The sequence below is a fragment of the Corella eumyota genome, chromosome 3, assembly GCF_963082875.1.
Source record: "Corella eumyota chromosome 3, kaCorEumy4.1, whole genome shotgun sequence".
In the NCBI taxonomy this organism is placed as follows: Eukaryota; Metazoa; Chordata; class Ascidiacea; order Phlebobranchia; family Corellidae; genus Corella; species Corella eumyota.
In genome coordinates this window covers 20,408,867-20,427,907 of record NC_137492.1, presented here as the reverse complement: position 1 = coordinate 20,427,907, position 19,041 = coordinate 20,408,867, and the positions used below count along the sequence as shown (strand labels likewise).

Genomic DNA, 19,041 nt, shown 5'->3' with positions numbered 1-19,041 from the left:
CTCCAATTTTGATAATCACACTTGTTAAAAGTATGCTAGACTGTTCTTTACAATCGGTTTTAACCAACAACCTTACTCTAAGTTTAATAGAACAAGATTTTAAGGAACTTAAATAAACAAATCTTTATTGTAAACGTAGTTCTGGTTTGGACCATTTCGTAAAGCAATATCATAAAGAAATTATTGAAACCGAAAACAGTTTTCAAGCGAATTCATTAATTTAAAAATGGGTAGGAAACTTATTAAGGAAAATAAAACATATGCAAAAACACAACCTTTAAAGCAAAAAAGAAGTCCCCATTTAAAATGACGCTGTTGGTGTTTCTTCATTTAAAAAGCAAAAACGCAGAAACAAGGGATTTTACACGAATCAGCGAAAAGGCTAAAATTTGAAAATACGTCATCAAATTCACAGCCTTTACCATCGGTAGATTAACAAAATTTATTACAAAAACACTCCATAAACCAATTAAAAATTAAAACAATTGAGATGATAAATGCTGACATTTAAAATATTACGAATCTAATTGGTCTATACGATAATTTTTTAAAGTTACCAATTTTTGTGATATCGCTTTTAAAAATGTTGATAATCAAAATATACATTGGCTTGACTTGGCAACAATAATTTATTATCACTCCAATGATATGCATAATAAAATAATGCAATATTACATTAATTACAACATCTGTTGGTTTTTAAAATACGTCGTCGATGCCTATTTAACTTCTTTAGTGCATGTGGATAATTTTTCTTACTTAGCTATTTTAAATAGAATTAAATTATTAAAACACCCTTTAAAATTTGGAAAAATTATATTTAATTAGGATGACACTTTACAAAATTGCAAATTTTTTCCAAAATTGTGGAATGAACATTTTATGTTAATATATTTTGGAATGTCGTTGTTGGGTACGTTGTCCTCAAAAATATAAAAAATAAATTGGAGCGACATGATAGGTAAGTTGTTAAAACACCCGATTTGTGACGTCACATATATAGCGTATATTACGAAAACACAAAGTTTACACCTGTATTTGACCACTTTCTAATATTTTGTTCACTTTTTTAAAGGTATGCCGTGGTTGGGTACGTTTTTCCTTACAAAATATCAAAAATAAATTGGAGCGACATGATAGGTAAGTTGTCAAACCCCGATTTGTGACGTCACTTATATAGCGTATATTACGAAAATACAAAGTTTACACTTGCATTTGACCACTTTCTAATATTTTGTTCACTTTTTTAAAGATATGTCGTAGTTGGGTACGTTGTCCTCCACAAAATATCAAAAATAAATTGGAGCGACATGCTAGGTAAGTTGTCAAAACCCCCGATTTGTGACGTCACTTATATAGCGTATATTACGAAAATACAAAGTTTACACCTGCATTTGACCACTTTCTAATATTTTGTTCACTTTTTTAAAAATATGTCGTGGTTGGGTAGGTTGTCCTCCACCAAATATAAAAAAAGAATTGGAGCGACATGCTAGGTAAGTTGTCAATACCCCCGATTTGTAACGTCACTTATATAGCGTATATTACGAAAATACAAAGTTTACACCTGTATTTGACCACTTTCTAATATTTTGTTCACTTTTTTGAAGGTATGTCGTAATTAAGTGCGTTGTTCTTTACAAAATATCAAAAATAAATTGAAGCGACATGATAGGTAAGTTGTCGAAACCCCCGATTTGTGACGTCACTTATATAGCGTATATTACGAGAATACAAAGTTAACACCTGTATTTGACTACTTTCTAATATTTTGTTCACTTTTTTGAAGATATGTGGTAATTAAGTGCGTTGTTCTTTACAAAATATCAAAAATAAATTGAAGCGACATGATAGGTAAGTTATGAAAACCCCCGATTTGTGACGTCACTTATATAGCGTATATTACGAAAATACAAAGTTTACACCTGTATTTGACCACTTTCTAATATTTTGTTCACTTTTTTGAAAATATGTCTTTGTTGGGTACGTTGTCCTTCACAAAATATCAAAAATAAATTGAAGCGACATGATAGGTAAGTTGTCAAAACCCCCGATTAGTGACGTCACTTATATAGCGTATATTACGAAAATACAAAGTTTACACCTGTATTTGACCACTTTCTAATATTTTGTTCACTTTTTTGAAGGTATGTCGTGGTTAGGTGCGTTGTTCCTTACAAAATATCAAAAATAAATTGGAGCGACATGATAGGTAAGTTGTCAAAACCCCCGATTTGTGACGTCACTTATATAGCGTATATTACGAAAATACAAAGTTAACACCTGCATTTGACCACTTTCTAATATTTTGTTCACTTTTTTGAAGATATGTGGTAATAAAGTGCGTTGTTCTTTACAAAATATCAAAAATAAATTGAAGCGACATGCTAGGTAAGTTGTCAAAACCCCCGATTTTTGACGTCACTTATATAGCGAATATTACGAAAATACAAAGAATACACCTGTATTTGACCACTTTCTAATATTTTGTTCACTTTTTTGAAGGTATGTCGTGGTTGGGTGCGTTGTTCCTTACAAAATATCAAAAATAAATTGGAGCGACATGCTAGGTAAGTTGTCAAAACCCCCGATTTGTGACGTCACTTATATAGCGTATATTACGAAAATACAAAGTTTACACCTGCATTTGACCACTTTCTAATATTTCGTTCACTTTTTTGAAAATATGTCGTAATTAAGTGCGTTGTTCTTTACAAAATATTAAAAATAAATTGAAGCGACATGATAGGTAAGTTGTCAAAACCCCCGATTTGTGACGTCACTTAAATAGCGTATATTACGAAAATACAAAGTTAACACCTGTATTTGACCACTTTCTAATATTTTGTTCACTTTTTTGAAGATATGTGGTAATTAAGTGCGTGGTTCTTTACAAAATATCAAAAATAAATTGAAGCGACATGATAGGTAAGTTGTCAAAACCCCCGATTTGTGACGTCACTTATATAGCGTATATTTATAAAATACAAAGTTTACACCTGCATTTGACCACTTTCTAATATTTTGTTCACTTTTTTGAAAATATGTAGTTGTTGGGTACGTTGTTTTTCATAAAATATCAAAAATAAATTGAAGCGACATGCTAGGTAAGTTGTCAAAACCCCCGATTTATGACGTCACTTATATAGCGTATATTACGAAAATACAAAGTATACACCTGTATTTGACCACTTTCTAATATTTTGTTCACTTTTTTGAAGGTATGTCGTGGTTGGGTGCGTTGTTCCTTACAAAATATCAAAAATAAATTGAAGCGACATGATAGGTAAGTTGTCAAAACCCCCGATTTGTGACGTCACTTATATAGCGTATATTATGAAAATACAAAGTTTACACCTGCATTTGACCACTTTCTAATATTTTGTTCACTTTTTTGAAACGATGTCGTTGTTGGGTACGTTGTTTTTCACAAAATATCAAAAATAAATTGAAGCGACATGCTAGGTAAGTTGTCAAAACCCCCCCGATTTGTGACGTCACTTAAATAGCGTATATTACGAAAATACAAAGTATACACCTGTATTTAACCACTTTCTAATATTTTGTTCACTTTTTTGAAGATATGTGGTAATTAAGTGCGTGGTTCTTTACAAAATATCGAAAATAAATTGAAGCGACATGATAAGTAAGTTGTCAAAACCCCCGATTTGTGACGTCACTTATATAGCGTATATTACGAAAATACAAAGTTTACACCTGTATTTGACCACTTTCTAATATTTTGTTCACTTTTTTGAAGGTATGTCGTGGTTAGGTGCGTTGTTCCTTACAAAATATCAAAAATAAATTGGAGCGACATGATAGGTAAGTTGTCAAAACCCCCGATTTGTGACGTCACTTATATAGCGTATATTACGAAAATACAAAGTTAACACCTGCATTTGACCACTTTCTAATATTTTGTTCACTTTTTTGAAGATATGTGGTAATAAAGTGCGTTGTTCTTTACAAAATATCAAAAATAAATTGAAGCGACATGCTAGGTAAGTTGTCAAAACCCCCGATTTGTGACGTCACTTATATAGCGAATATTACGAAAATACAAAGAATACACCTGTATTTGACCACTTTCTAATATTTTGTTCACTTTTTTGAAGGTATGTCGTGGTTGGGTGCGTTGTTCCTTACAAAATATCAAAAATAAATTGGAGCGACATGATAGGTAAGTTGTCAAAACCCCTGATTTGTGACGTCACTTATATAGCGTATATTATGAAAATACAAAGTTTACACCTGCATTTGACCACTTTCTAATATTTTGTTCACTTTTTTAAAGATATGTGGTAATAAAGTGCGTGGTTCTTTACAAAATATCAAAAATAAATTGAAGCGACATGATAGGTAAGTTGTCAAAACCCCCGATTTGTGACGTCACTTATATAGCGTATATTACGAAAATACAAAGTTTACACCTGTATTTGACCACTTTCTAATATTTTGTTCACTTTTTTGAAGGTATGTCGTGGTTAGGTGCGTTGTTCCTTACAAAATATCAAAAATAAATTGGAGCGACATGATAGGTAAGTTGTCAAAACCCCCGATTTGTGACGTCACTTATATAGCGTATATTACGAAAATACAAAGTTAACACCTGTATTTGACCACTTTCTAATATTTTGTTCACTTTTTTGAAGATATGTGGTAATAAAGTGCGTTGTTCTTTACAAAATATCAAAAATAAATTGAAGCGACATGCTAGGTAAGTTGTCAAAACCCCCGATTTTTGACGTCACTTATATAGCGAATATTACGAAAATACAAAGTTTACACCTGCATTTGACTACTTTCTAATATTTTGTTCACTTTTTTGAAACAATGTCGTTGTTGGGTACGTTGTTTTTCACAAAATATCAAAGATAAATTGAAGCGACATGCTAGGTAAGTTGTCAAAACTCCCGATTTGTGACGTCACTTATATAGCGTATATTACGAAAATACAAAGTATACACCTGTATTTGACCACTTTCTAATATTTTGTTCACTTTTTTGAAGATATGTGGTAATTAAGTGCGTGGTTCTTTACAAAATATCAAAAATAAATTGAAGCGACATGATAGGTAAGTTGTCAAAACCCCCGATTTGTGACGTCACTTATATAGCGTATATTATGAAAATACAAAGTTTACACCTGCAATTGACCACTTTCTAATATTTTGTTCACTTTTTTGAAAATATGTAATTGTTGGGTACGTTGTTTTTCACAAAATATCAAAAATAAATTGAAGCGACATGCTAGGTAAGTTGTCAAAACCCCCGATTTGTGACGTCACTTATATAGCGTATATTACGAAAATACAAAGTATACACCTGTATTTGACAACTTTCTAATATTTTGTTCACTTTTTTGAAGATATGTCGTGGTTGGGTGCGTTGTTCCTTACAAAATATTAAAAATAAATTGGAGCGACATGATAGGTAAGTTGTCAAAACTCCCGATTTGTGACGTCACTTATATAGCGTATATTACGAAAATACAAAGTTTACACCTGCATTTGACCACTTTCTAATATTTTGTTCACTTTTTTGAAGATATGTGGTAATAAAGTGCGTTGTTCTTTACAAAATATCAAAAATAAATTGGAGCGACATGCTAGGTAAGTTGTCAAAACCCCCAATTTGTGACGTCACTTATATAGCGTATATTACGAAAATACAAAGTTAACACTTGTATTTGACCACTTTCTAATATTTTGTTCACTTTTTTGAAGATATGTGGTAATTAAGTGCGTTGTTCTTTACAAAATATCAAAAATAAATTGGAGCGACATGATAGGTAAGTTGTCAAAACCCCCGATTTGTGACGTCACTTATATAGCGTATATTACGAAAATACAAAGTTTACACCTGCATTTGACCACTTTCTAATATTTTGTTTACTTTTTTGAAGATATGTCGTGGTTGGGTACGTTGTCCTCCACAAAATATCAAAAATAAATTGGAGCGACATGATAGGTAAGTTGTCAAAACTCCCGATTTGTGACGTTAGTAATAACACGTATTTCAGTTCAGTACCAAAGTTTACTCCTGTTTTTAACAGTTTTTTAATGTTTTGTTTAATTTTATTTTAATTTTAAAGTGTTAAAAACTTTGCCAACTTATTCTATATTAGGTTTGGTTTTAATTTGTTCCCTTTAAAGGGGCTATTTTACCTCGTTATTTTTTGTATTGTACGATTATAAAATATTTGGAATCACTATTTTTTATAATTATCCGCCCAAGCAAAATTCTCTGCTACTTTCTGCCAACTCTCTGGCAGAAAGGTGGTGGTAAAAGCACGTGCGCATTCTGAGCTATTAGAAAATTAAAAAATTCTAAAAATCGGGGAATTTTCAACGTTTTCCGTGAGGCGGCACTAAAGATTAATATTTTATTATTTATGACGTCAAAATATTTTAACAAACCTCTCTTCGGTCAGTTTTAATATTTTTAGCACACAGTTGTGTATATTGGTAAAAATAAAAGATTAGTTAAAAACAATTTAAATTTATTTTTCATTAAAACTTCGATTTTTATTAAAATACAACTTTAATACACATAAAATACTTAAGTAAAATAAAATTTAACTTTATTACAACAAAAATGTAAAATAAAATAAAGTTTAATTAGGTTAAATTTTGTTAGGTGGCCTTGTAATAAAATCACGATCATAAAAATGCAGTTATCTGAACATTCGTAAATTCTTATTTAATATTTGACATTCTGTGTGCGCAGGTTGGTAGTTAAACTTTTTAGAGACAAAACTTTGCCCTGTTGTGTAGGAATTGAGTTAACGTTTAAAGTATTTTAAACATATTCTGTAAAGCATGAAATAAAGTTAATATAAACTGTTGTGTATATTTCAATGCAGATAACATAGTTTAAAGATAACTTTGGTTGAGAAATATGCTGAATTATTTCTAGTTTGAGTAAAGTTACAATTATTCTTAAATATTTAAATTAAAATTAAACTGTAATTATCTAAAAATGGCAGACATAGTTGACTTAAAAGTTGCACAAGGTAGTTTCGATTTGAGATTGAAAGGGCAACCTGCACGTACAATAGCCAGTGCTGTGGCAGTAGCTGGAATTGCTTATGTTGCTTTAAGACCTGAACTTCGACCGTTCTGGAGGGGTGTGTTAGACGGAATTGTTGGTAGACTGGATGCATAAATCGATTACCTTGGCGGAGGATCATTGGTTGTTAGCGTTTGCACCAAGAACCAGGAAGCTTCTGATCAGTTCATGTTCGATTATAGTTCAAAGTCGATGCTTGAAAGATTAAACAAATATCTTTCCCAGTATCCAAATGATGACGACATCGGAAAGTTTGAATCCGTTGTCATGACGAAGTACGAAGTATTCGAAAGTTTCGCTGACGATTTTGAGGAGATGAAAGAGAATGCTCGGATCATAACTTCTGAGTTGTTTAATGAGAAAGTAAGTGAAAATTTTTTATCTATATCAAACCATAATACTTTAAGGTAGTTTGTGTTACTTTAAGCTTATCTTTTAACCTGTTTCAGATTGTGTTAAACATACTTTTAATACGATTAAAATTAAAGTTTTTCTTTGTTTTAGGTAGAGAAAGAAGTAACAAAAGGTAAGTTATGTATTTGTTATACAAATGATTATAGTAAATATGCCTCAAGTAGTTTTAAATTAACAATAAACAAGTCAACTTACCACAAATCTATTAAATATTGCATTATATGATATTTAAATAGGACTACTTTTTAAACAACATAGGCCCAAAAACTAGTTTATAATAATACAAAATATTCAGATATTTCGTCCGAGTTTGGTCTCTTGGATGTTAAGAATCGATATTCTGGGTTGCGACGACCTTTTGACCTTGAGAGTGAGATGACCTTGGACAGTGGTCACGGAAGCATGACCAGTTCTCATCTAAGCGTGACTGCTTCCATGGCAACCAAAACAGTGAAAAAAAGGCAAATTGGTAAGTTAATAAAAGTTAAGTTTTTGTGAAATGTTTTATGAGAACAACTTTAACAACTTTATTTTAATTATTAGGATTGGAAGTAACATCCAAGGATCTGGAGGAACTGTTTGCTTTAGGAGGTTGGTTGGTTAAATTTGGTTATTGTTACGTCACAGTTTGTTGCAAAAAGGGGTCAATGTTGTATTAACCAATTAGCAACACGTGTTAATTTAAATTTAATTAAAATATTAATTACTAAAACGAACAATACAGCAAAGTTAAAATCAACAATTTATAGTATGTTGTAACACACTATGACGTAACAGTTACCAATAAATGGTTGTTATGACAACTTTAATATGTTTAACATTAGGAACTGTTTCTAACATGAGTTAACTTTATTAAAGAATCAATCTGGAACAAGTCAAAGAGTAAAAGTAACGACAAAACCATTCTCCAATAAGAGCAAAAATACAAGTTTGGTGTGGCCTTTGACCTTCTTCCAAAGCTGACCCAATATTATGTCGCCTGTTTGATGACCAACCAATATGACAAAGCCATGGAAGCTAAGAACGAGGTTTCTTCCCTGATTCAAAGCAACATCCAAGTTAGTGCTGAGCAAGTCAAGTTATTTGCTGACCATCTTCAAGTTAAGGAGAAATATCTGGAGTCAATCTTGTTCTACAGTGCAGCTGGTGGGTTGTATGGTCTTGGTAGTAAAGTGCTCAACCAATCTGTTAAGGGGATAAAGTCTTGTGTGGGTGGTATGTGGGGTTGCGTTCGTAAAATAGAAGAAGATGGAAACATGAAAAGTGTCATCCAACATCATGTGACACCACTCATGCATGAAATGACAGAGCTCGTCCACAACGACACACAATCTGATGCGAAGGTGAGATGTGAAGTGGAAGCCAGGTGTTTATATTACATAGCTGGGTGTGAATATTTGTCCGATGTTGATTCCACCCAAACACATAAGCAAGCAGTGAAGTTGATGGAGGATGTTTTGGGATCTTCAGAAAATGAGTATGGGGTTTATGCGGCCCACTTGCACTTCCTTTTTTTCAATGGTATCTCTACCAAGCTCAACCATCAGAGGCAGAAGGTTATTATGTGAGGGCATTGGAGGCTTGGAAAAATGCTAAAGATATGAGTGATGAAGATAAAAGCATGTGGATTAAAATATGTGAAGAGAAACTTGTTAAAGTTCGAGGTTTAACCAAGAAATAAATTTGTTGTGAATTAAGTAGATTGCGTTAAAATGTTGTCAATAAATTACTTACCCAACACCTACAAGGTTTTAAATAAACACGGGAGTAGTTAGAAAGCTTAATCATTAAACTTAAAAAAAATTTAATATTTTAATTTTTGTATTGTCCCAATATAAAATACGAATGGGCGTGGCTACAAACGTCAATCAACAAAAATTGGCCAATCACAGGCCGGGAACATCTTGTATAAAATATAAAATAACATAAGGAAAGCGTCGTTAAAATTTTGACGTCATTAATATGACGTAAGCAGAGGAATTCCCCTGATAGGACGGGAATGATTACACCTTTAAAGTCCGAATAATAATTTGCATAACTTGCTTCTGGTTAATACTCGGATCAAAATACTTTGTTACAATAATTTATGACGTCACTAGTTGAATACGTCATGTGTTGAGGTCACCAATTGATCACGTGAACACTGCTTAGTGATGTCATAAAAGCAACGATACGGCAAGTTAAAGACGCCGTGTTGTTAATATGGCAGTTATGACGTCATATTTAGATCATAATTTAATGACGTCATAATTAAACTTTGTATTTTCGTTGCTGTTCCAGTCGACCCCGCATCCTCCTAGACCTCTCAAGGGGTTGATTAGGGGGGTATTTTCCTCCGGTGTTGCCCCCCAAGAAGGTTGGAATGTTGGGTGGTAAGATTCAGCAAAACCAGAATCACGATCTAGAACCACGGACGAGTTATTGTTCTGTTGATTGTCTACGTCACCGCGTCTTCTGCGTTGAGTCAACTCACCCGAACTCAACACAAGATCACTCGGAGGATCAATTCGAGCAATTTCTTCCTCGTTTTCCTCCAGGATCGAAGATTCGTCGAACACATCCCCATCGTGAGTCCGGGCTCGGCTCCGAAGCGGGGACCGGTACCTTCCGGAACCACGATCGGGTGACCGGTACCCTCCGGAACCCCGATCGGGTGACCGGTACTTTCTGGAACCATGATCAGGTGACCGGTACCCTCCGGAACCACGATCAGGTGACCGGTACCTTCTGGAACCATGATCAGGTGACAGGTACCTCCCGGAACCATGATCAGGTGACCGAAACTGGTTCCGATCAGAGTAGGATCGATCTCTGGATCGCTGATCGGCTTGAAACAAAGCTGACATTCTAGAAAGATCGGGAAGACTGATGCATCGTCGAACGCTTCTCATATTCTTTGATAGAACTGACATCACAGACACGATCGATTGTCTATTGTCTGTGACGTCATGCTTACGTGCACATAACCATGACGTAAGGTTATTTCCCCGAGGAGAGAGAACCATAGCTCGGTGAACTGCGCGTTGAAGACCCTCTGTTCCGTCACAATGGGTCACGGGAATGGGTGTGACGTCATTAATGGGCGATCGAGGTGAAATGGGCGACGTAGGGGTGATGTGGTCATGTAACGCCATGTCCGCTAAATACATAAAATAGGTTAAGGTGTTTAAATGACGTCACAAACAGCCTCGTATGACTCACCAAAGAATGAAGAATGAGGTCGTTTGTTCGCGTTGTGGTTCGTCTTACGTTGGTCGTGCTGAGCAAGGTCAAAGGTCATCTCCAACAGAGCGAGACTAGGTTCATCGGTCAACTTCATGTTTCCATCACTTAAATGCTTTAATATTGAGGAATATTTAAGTTTATGAGCGCCCACTTGCGACAAACAAAATCCTAAAATTAATTCAAAATCGTCATAAAAAAGATTTTACCTCCAAAGCTGAAAATGGATTCGAATATAACCCAGTGACGTCATCTTTGTTATCTGTGTTTGATTGTGACGCAATAATCATGTTTGCCGCATGAGTGAGCAGCTCACGCGATATGTCGGAAAAACTTCGAGAAAGTCGAGAACACGAGGAAGGTCGAGCTTTCTGTGACGTAATAAACTAGTTAGTATGACAAAACATTCACTTATTACTTATGACGTCATAACACAGTTGTATGACGTCATACCACAAGTGTAGTATGACGTCATAACACAGTTGTATGACGTCATACCACAAGTGTAGTATGTTTGTTTTTATTGACTCAAAGTTGCTCTTACAATTCGTTTTATGTTTTTATTCTCTCTTCCTAATATCACCCTTCTTTCCTTTCTCTCATATTTCACTCTCTCGTTTCCCACTTTTTCTCCCTCTTGCTCTTGAGCGGAGAATCTGCGTTTGACGTCATCATCGCCTAAAAACAAAATAAAAAATCCTAAAAAATAACTTGACAAAAAAAATATTAAAAAAAAATAAATTTTGAATTTGTCAACACTTCCGGTGTGACCACGTGATAGTCACGTGACCTGCAGGAAACACCAACGCTTCCTTGTACCTCAGATCGCTGTCAAAAGTTTTCAATAAAAATTTATTCAAGTAAAATCATTTTGACTTAAACTGGGTTTAAAATTTAGTTGTTTCAAATTAAATTTGAAAATATATTTAACCCAGGATGTTAATAACATTAAGATTAGGAACCAAACTGCAACAAAAAGCTGCAGAAAAGTAAACAAAACAATATCGTGTTATTACACGTTCATATATTAAATAAAAGGACATGAGATGACGTAGAATATAAGCCTGACTAACCGCACAAACTTTGGTGAAGTTAATCAGACCAGTGTGTGAAAATATAAATAAAATATTAATGTTTGTACGTAGATGATATTTCATGTTATTATTAATATTTTAAACTTTTATTTAACATTATTGGTGATTTATATTTTAAATGACGAGCTATTTAAACAAATTGACCTAAAGAGACCTTTTTATATTTGATCGAAAACCGTTAAATTTATAAATAAAAAGTTGTTTAAATTAAGTGTACGGTTACATTAACCCTTTCAATACAGTGGTCGTGTTTTTGTGGCCCAAAGTGTTGGCATAGTTAGGTCTCTAAAATGAAAGGGTTGCAAACAAAACAGCTTAAAGTTAACCATATTCTGTCGTGGTGTTAAATCAACCATATTCTGACGTGGCATTAAATCAAACATATTCTGTCGTGGCATTAAATCAAACTTATTCTGTTGTGGTGTTAAATCAAACATATTCTGTCGTGGCATTAAATCAAATTTATTCTGTTGTGGTGTTAAATCAAACATATTTTGTCGTGGTGTTAAATCAACCATATTCTGTCGTGGTGTTAAATCAAACATATTCTGTCGTGGTGTTAAATCAAACATATTCTGTCGTGGTGTAAAATCAAACATATTCTGTTGTGGTGTTAAATCAAACATATTCTGTCGTGGCATTAAATCAAACATATTCTGTCGTGGCATTAAATCAAACATATTCTGTTGTGGTGTTAAATCAAACATATTCTGTTGTGGTGTTAAATCAAACATATTCTGTTGTGGTGTTAAATCAAACATATTCTGTTGTGGTGTTAAATCAAACATATTCTGTCGTGGTGTAAAATCAACCATATTCTGTCGTGGTGTTAAATCAAACTTATTCTGTTGTGGTGTTAAATCAAACATATTTTGTCGTGATGTTAAATTAACCATATTCTGTCGTGGTGTTAAATCAAACATATTCTGTCGTGGTGTTAAATCAAACATATTCTGTCGTGGTGTAAAATCAAACATATTCTGTCGTGGTGTTAAATACAAAAGTAAAAACCTTTAAACGAGGAAGATCGTTTCGGTAAAAGTTTTTTCTTTATTGAACTCAGCATGAACTCTAACCTTTCGATTATGACGTCAAATGATGGACGGGATTTGGGGTCAATCTGTAAACAATAATAAGATGATGTCACAATAAAACAAATAATTGAGTATTAAAAACTTTTACGACCTAGAATAAGGTGCCAAAGCTGTTACGTCATAAACGAGCAACAATCAAAACTAAGTGGAGTATCTATGACGAAACAATCACCGCATTCCGACAACAACTCAAAATTATTTGAACAAACCCCGAAAACTTTTCTCCTTTTCTCCCCGAAACTTTAAAGATTTTTCCCGTAAACAACTTTAACGACCCCGAAGTTTTAACGACTAATTTAAATTAAATATAACATTTATCCCCACCCAGTGTTTGTTTACTTTTGGTTGGTTCTTTAATTATTTAATTTTCCTCAAAATTGGTCAGGTAATGAAAATTAATTCTTTAACTGGGTATAAAGCATAAAAATGTCAACCAAAATACAATAAAAACTCAATTTAAAAATTATAACTTATTCCATTGAACAATAAAACATGTTATTTAAAATCTAACTAAAATTATTTTCCCATGTACCGGACATCGAATAAAATCAAAATATTTGAAAGTCATAATTAACAATAGCGGGTTTAAAAACCGTTAAATTATGACGTTACAATACCACACTGATGACGTCATATTAAAATTTAACCACACAAAATGTAGAAACCTCAATACTTGCATTTTAACTAATTACAGACCCAGCTTAAAAATCTCATGACGCCACAAACCCAGCTTAAAAATCTCATGAGGTCACAAACCCAGTTTTAAAATCTCATGACGTCACAAACCTAGCTTAAAAAGCTTATGACGTCACAAACCTAGCTTAAAATGCTCATGACCTCACAAACCTAGCTTAAAAAGCTCATGACGTCACAACCAACAACAACTCACCTTACAACACTCGTAAGCAAGTTTGAGGAAGAGAGACGGGGGCGGAAGTGCGGACCCGAGCATGGAACCGGGACCCTTGGAACCGGAAATCATTTTATGGAAGAGGTCACGTGCTAGCCCGAAGTCCTGCGCACGTGGTAGCTCCTCCGGGTCACATGACACGAGAGCGATCAGCTGACATAAAAGGATCCCGTACGAGAACACGTCGGCCTGCAGGAAATATTTTGATGACGTCACAATAAAGGTTACTAAAGTTCATTTAAACGTGAAAATAATTTGTTGTCCATTGCAGCGTTGTCTGCAATTAGCACAGAAAATTAATTAATTAAATTCGTGCAATTTAAAAATAACCGACCGAGGGCAAACATGATTGCCTACGTCATTGTTTTGATTAATTTTGTTTATTTGATTTATTTCCAATTTTAAAACGTGAAAACATGGAGTAAAAAGCACAAAAAATAAGAAACAAGGAAATAACAATGAACCCATTGTTCTGTTATTATTGTTTCAATAATGGGCATTGTTATAACAATGGGACGAGTGTTTATTGCGCGGATTAACACTTAATAATCACGTCGTGAGATTAGTAATAAATCACGTGATACAACTCGTGATATCATGTGGTGACTCGATAACTTTAACAAATCGAGTTAATTTTAAATCTTATACGCGTGATATTGTAAATGATTATCTTATTATGAAGTATTTAAGTCGTAATTATGACGTAATAAGTTCGGTTCATTCTCTTATTGCCCGGTTTAAATCATGAATATTTTACTTCGTGTAAAACTTACAGTTTGGTCGTAAGGTTTCCCGTGAATTACTTCCGGGGCGATGACGTAAGGAGTTCCCACGATCGACAACTTCGCACTTTCTTCCGGGGTCGTGGGAATCTTCTCAGCTAGCCCCAAATCGGCCACAACCGCCCCATAACCGACGATGTTACCCTCCTGGTCACGTGATTCTCGAATCAAACAGTTCTGTGACGTCATAAGTAAAAATAGCGTTATAAACATTAACAAAAATATTTAAAAATTCGTTTTAATAAAATGTCAACCTTAGCTGTGAGGTCGCGATGAAATATTCCTTTGGAGTGAAGATATTGCAAACCACGAGCGATGTCCAACGCGATCTGAACCCTCTGCTTCCAACTCAAATCCACGTTCTCCTTCGTTACTAGCTGGTCCAAGTCACCGCCGTTTATGTACTATTAAATTTAAAACGATTTAAATGGTTCAAACAGTGAAGTTTAAAGCATAAAAGAAATTCCTTAGAAGTAAATAAGGAAATAAATTCCATTCAGAAACTTGATTGAATGTCTGGCTTTCTATTCAACAAACCTCCTTTATAAGTGAATGTACACTTAACACACAAGGTATGAGGAACATTATAGGTGAGCTAAATTAGGCTTAACTGCATACAAGCAAGTAATAAAGTGCGGAAGTGTTATTCTCACCTCGGTTAGTGCGTGCAGTTGGCCCTCGTGTACACAAACTCCCTTGAATCTGCGTGAAAATAAGAAATATTATATTACGTTAAAACAACAAAATGAATTTACCAAAGTTTAATAAATATTAAATTGTTGATTTTATATTTTAATTATAAATTATAAATCATAAAAATAAACTAATTAACATGTGAGGTCATATAGATTAATTATTAAACTGATATATCATATTTTGATTCACAATATTTACCTATATTAGGTGTTCAATAAAACATTAAAATATAGATTTTAATAAAAACAAGTTAAAATACTTTAAAATATTTGGATGACGTAGTCTGTTCATGAGCTGAACTTCCCTTAAAATATTCATCTTCGAATTCGTGTTCTTGTTCCTTTTTAAAACCATCACTTTACCAGTCTGTTTATGAGTGACCTAAAGTTAAAAGAGTTTGTTATTGGAACAATAAATTACTTGGTATTAAAAGTTATTTAATTTAAAGGTTATATTTAAACAATTTATAGCGCGTGTTTATTGATAAATGTCCGTGCTACTGTTTGTTTATTAAAACGTTAAATAAAATGGTAATTGCATGAACTAAATTGGCCTTCCACATTACCATGAAGTAAATAAAACTTAATATAAACAAACCAATCAGTTGTAATGCATTAATGTACATTAATAGCTATTTAAAAATTAATAATCTATGTGCAAATATTGTTTTAAAGTTATAAATAAACAATGACGACAGCCAAAAATATTTTAAAAGAAAACAAAAAATAATTCACCAATTATTTTTTTTTGTTCAAAAGTTTACAAAAGTTATAACAGAATTTGTAAAAACATTTAAGATACAAAACACAAAATATCTAATAACGCCAAGTATTTCGCCAAGTGTTTTTATGGGCAAACAAAAGCAATTCATGACGTCATTTACGAGATGAAAGGAATGCGAACCACGTGGTAAAGGTTTAACTTGTTTTAAACAACTTTTAAACTTTACTTAAATATTTTATTACTGAACTAAGTTTATGATACTGGAAATAACTTTTATATTTGCTTATATAGGTTTGTGAAAAGCATGAAGTAAAGTTAAATTTATCGCCGTATGGTTAAAATAAAACGATTTTTTATTTATTTAAACATTTTTAATTTGTTTTGCGATACTCGAATGGCCGCAAAGCAAAACTAAAACGAAATACAAACAAAAAGGCGAAAAATATCGCGCATTAATTTCACTTGAAACCGGGAAATTTAATCAGAAATCTCGGCAATTTGATCGACCACAAGGTCGGGGTCACGTGATTAGCCGTGAAGGTCACGTGATTTAACGCCAAGGTCAGGTGAGTATAAACGTTAGGAGAAAATTTTTTTTTTTGCAAAACAACTTTTATGTTATGACGACACAACGAAAACTTATCTAACTTTATGTCGTCATGAATTAAATGCAAGTTAAGTTAAAAGTTGCCCAACTTAACTTCTGCCCATGCTTATCCTGTTCCTGTTCAGTAAAAACAAATTTAATAAACAAAACAAAAATTCAATTTTATAACAAACCAACATAATTTAAACAATCAGTTTTTTCAATGCGTCCCTGTTTTAAAAAACTACAATTGTTTAACGCTAATATTTTTGAATTTATGATGATTTAAAATTGTTTATTGAAATTGTCTAGGAATTAAATTAGTTTAAACTTTAGTAAAACAGCAAACAAGCCAAACTACAAGTACACATGTAATACAACAACATAAGGAAATGTTAACTAGAGCATATCTTGATTAATCTGCCATGTGACCTACTTAATCAATCTCTAAATGGCTTGTAGTGCTTTAAAGTCATCAAATTGTTAATTTCAATTTATTCAACTCTTAGTAAAAGATGAATTCATTTATTTTCACAAATTGACTATAATACATACATTATATTATTAAAAAATCACATTTTTTAAACATGCCAACAGTGAAATAATATAGTTTATATTTTCTTGCATAATACAAAGATTTTGAAATTGATTTAACAAAAATATTTCACTAAAAATTAGAAGAAAAATAAAGCCACATTTAAAAACCAAAATGAATTGAAACCGCGTCTGCCAAAACCACACAATATTTCATGTTTTTCGCTCCAGACAGATTAAATATTGAAAGTAGGAACAAAATAAAAGTGAAAATTACGTCCGTTGTAAAGTGCACGGGAAGTTATCAATACAAACTCACATTCAATATAAACAGAGACATTTTTGTGCTCATATTTGTATCGAAGAAGGTGGTTAAGGAAATGACCGTTTTGTTAGCAATTGTATTGGTTAGAAATACAAACCAAACTAAATCACTATTTTTCAATTTAAATGGTTTTTTGGTATGTTTAGTTTAAACAAATTTTTTTTTTTTTAAATTCCATACAAATTAACATTTTACACATTCACAAATAACATCCGAAATTAAACAAATATTTATGCACCTTATGTTATAGTAAATTTATACTTTGTTTGTTGAGTAAATTAATATTTTAAATTAATTATTAATTTGAGCTATTATAAAAAAAAACAAATCATTGAAAAACAAACTAGTTTAACATTTTGGTTTTAAAGAGGTTGTTTCACAGACCTTCTAACATTATGCTATATTAAGTGTTATCCTGGCAGCGTGATGTAGTGGTCAGAACACTACCTACACTACATGAGATTTTGGGTTCGATCCCCAGTGAACTCCTGCTGTAGCACCCTTGAGTAAGGTGCTATAAATGGTATGAACTCCTGCTAAGCCTGCACTTAATCAGCAGTTTAATTATTGAGCAATTATAATCAAGAATATCCCAAACTGCCACAGGCAACTCTAGACTTGGGGTAACTTTTCCACATCGACACACACATACAAAACGTTTCACAGACAAATTTTTCCTTCTTTGTAAAAAGTTCAACATAACAATTCGTCCACAATTCATAACTTAATCTTACTCTCAAAATGTTGTTACCAGTTTAAATCTTGCTGACAAGGATGTTGCTTAAAACAACCAAATAAAGAGTTATGCTTTAGTTAAACCAACCTTAAAAACATCGGAGAAGAACCCGTAACCAAGTTCCTCGAGATGAAAATCATCGATTCTCGCTAAATTTGAAACCGCGTTTTGCACAGCATTGAAATGAGAAATATTTAAACTCCGACGCCGAGAATAAGTTGATTGAACTCTGGCCACCGCAGGGACTGAAGATCGAAGTTTTACATTTTTTACTTTATCCTCCATCTTGGGTTCGTTATTTGATGGATGCATAATTCTTGTTTAAATCCAATTTTAGAATAATTCCACTTTCGTTTAATTTATTGATGATTTGTGTAACATCTTTTTTAAACTTATCTAAATTTAAAAAGGCTTAATATCTTTTCAACAAAACAAAACAACAGCTAACTGCCACATAATAGTAAAATAATTCGTTTAATTGTAAAATACCGTCTGACCGTCCAGTAATTTGTTTTATGTGCGTTCGTTAATCGTTATTACTTATTTTTAAGTTTATCTAGTTCAACCATGTTAAGTTTCAACCTTGGACAATAAACAAAAGTTTACAAAACTACATTAATGTATAACTTGTTGGCTTAATAACTTTGCTATACGCTCCATTAAATCTAAAATACAAAAACCGCAAAAAATCCAATTTTCGGAACAAAAATCGTCGTGTTTACAATTCTTGCCTTTTTCTCTTCATGATCGATCGATCTGGTTCACTGATTCAACAATTTTTCTTCACTATGGTCTTTTAAAGTTTGTCCTCATTTAAAATCTAAAAAACGTCATTTTAGTATTTAAAACTA

The 19,041-nt window shown here is 32.8% G+C and overlaps 1 protein-coding gene across 1 annotated transcript; it reads right to left on the bottom strand.

Moving 5' to 3' along the window:
• Positions 1 to 9,312: 9,312 nt before the first annotated feature.
• On the bottom strand, positions 9,313 to 18,606 carry LOC145745093 (uncharacterized). The gene is made up of 11 exons (XM_082563087.1): positions 18,278 to 18,606; positions 15,546 to 15,667; positions 15,244 to 15,292; positions 14,845 to 14,994; positions 14,582 to 14,767; positions 13,788 to 13,997; positions 12,816 to 12,924; positions 11,255 to 11,388; positions 10,920 to 11,081; positions 10,690 to 10,825; positions 9,313 to 10,627 (listed from the first exon to the last, which is right to left on the bottom strand). Exons 1-11 carry the CDS (start codon positions 18,500 to 18,502, stop codon positions 9,717 to 9,719), a joined length of 2,394 nt encoding a protein of 797 aa, XP_082419213.1. The 5' UTR covers positions 18,503 to 18,606; the 3' UTR covers positions 9,313 to 9,716.
• Between the last annotated feature and the right edge of the window lie 435 nt (positions 18,607 to 19,041).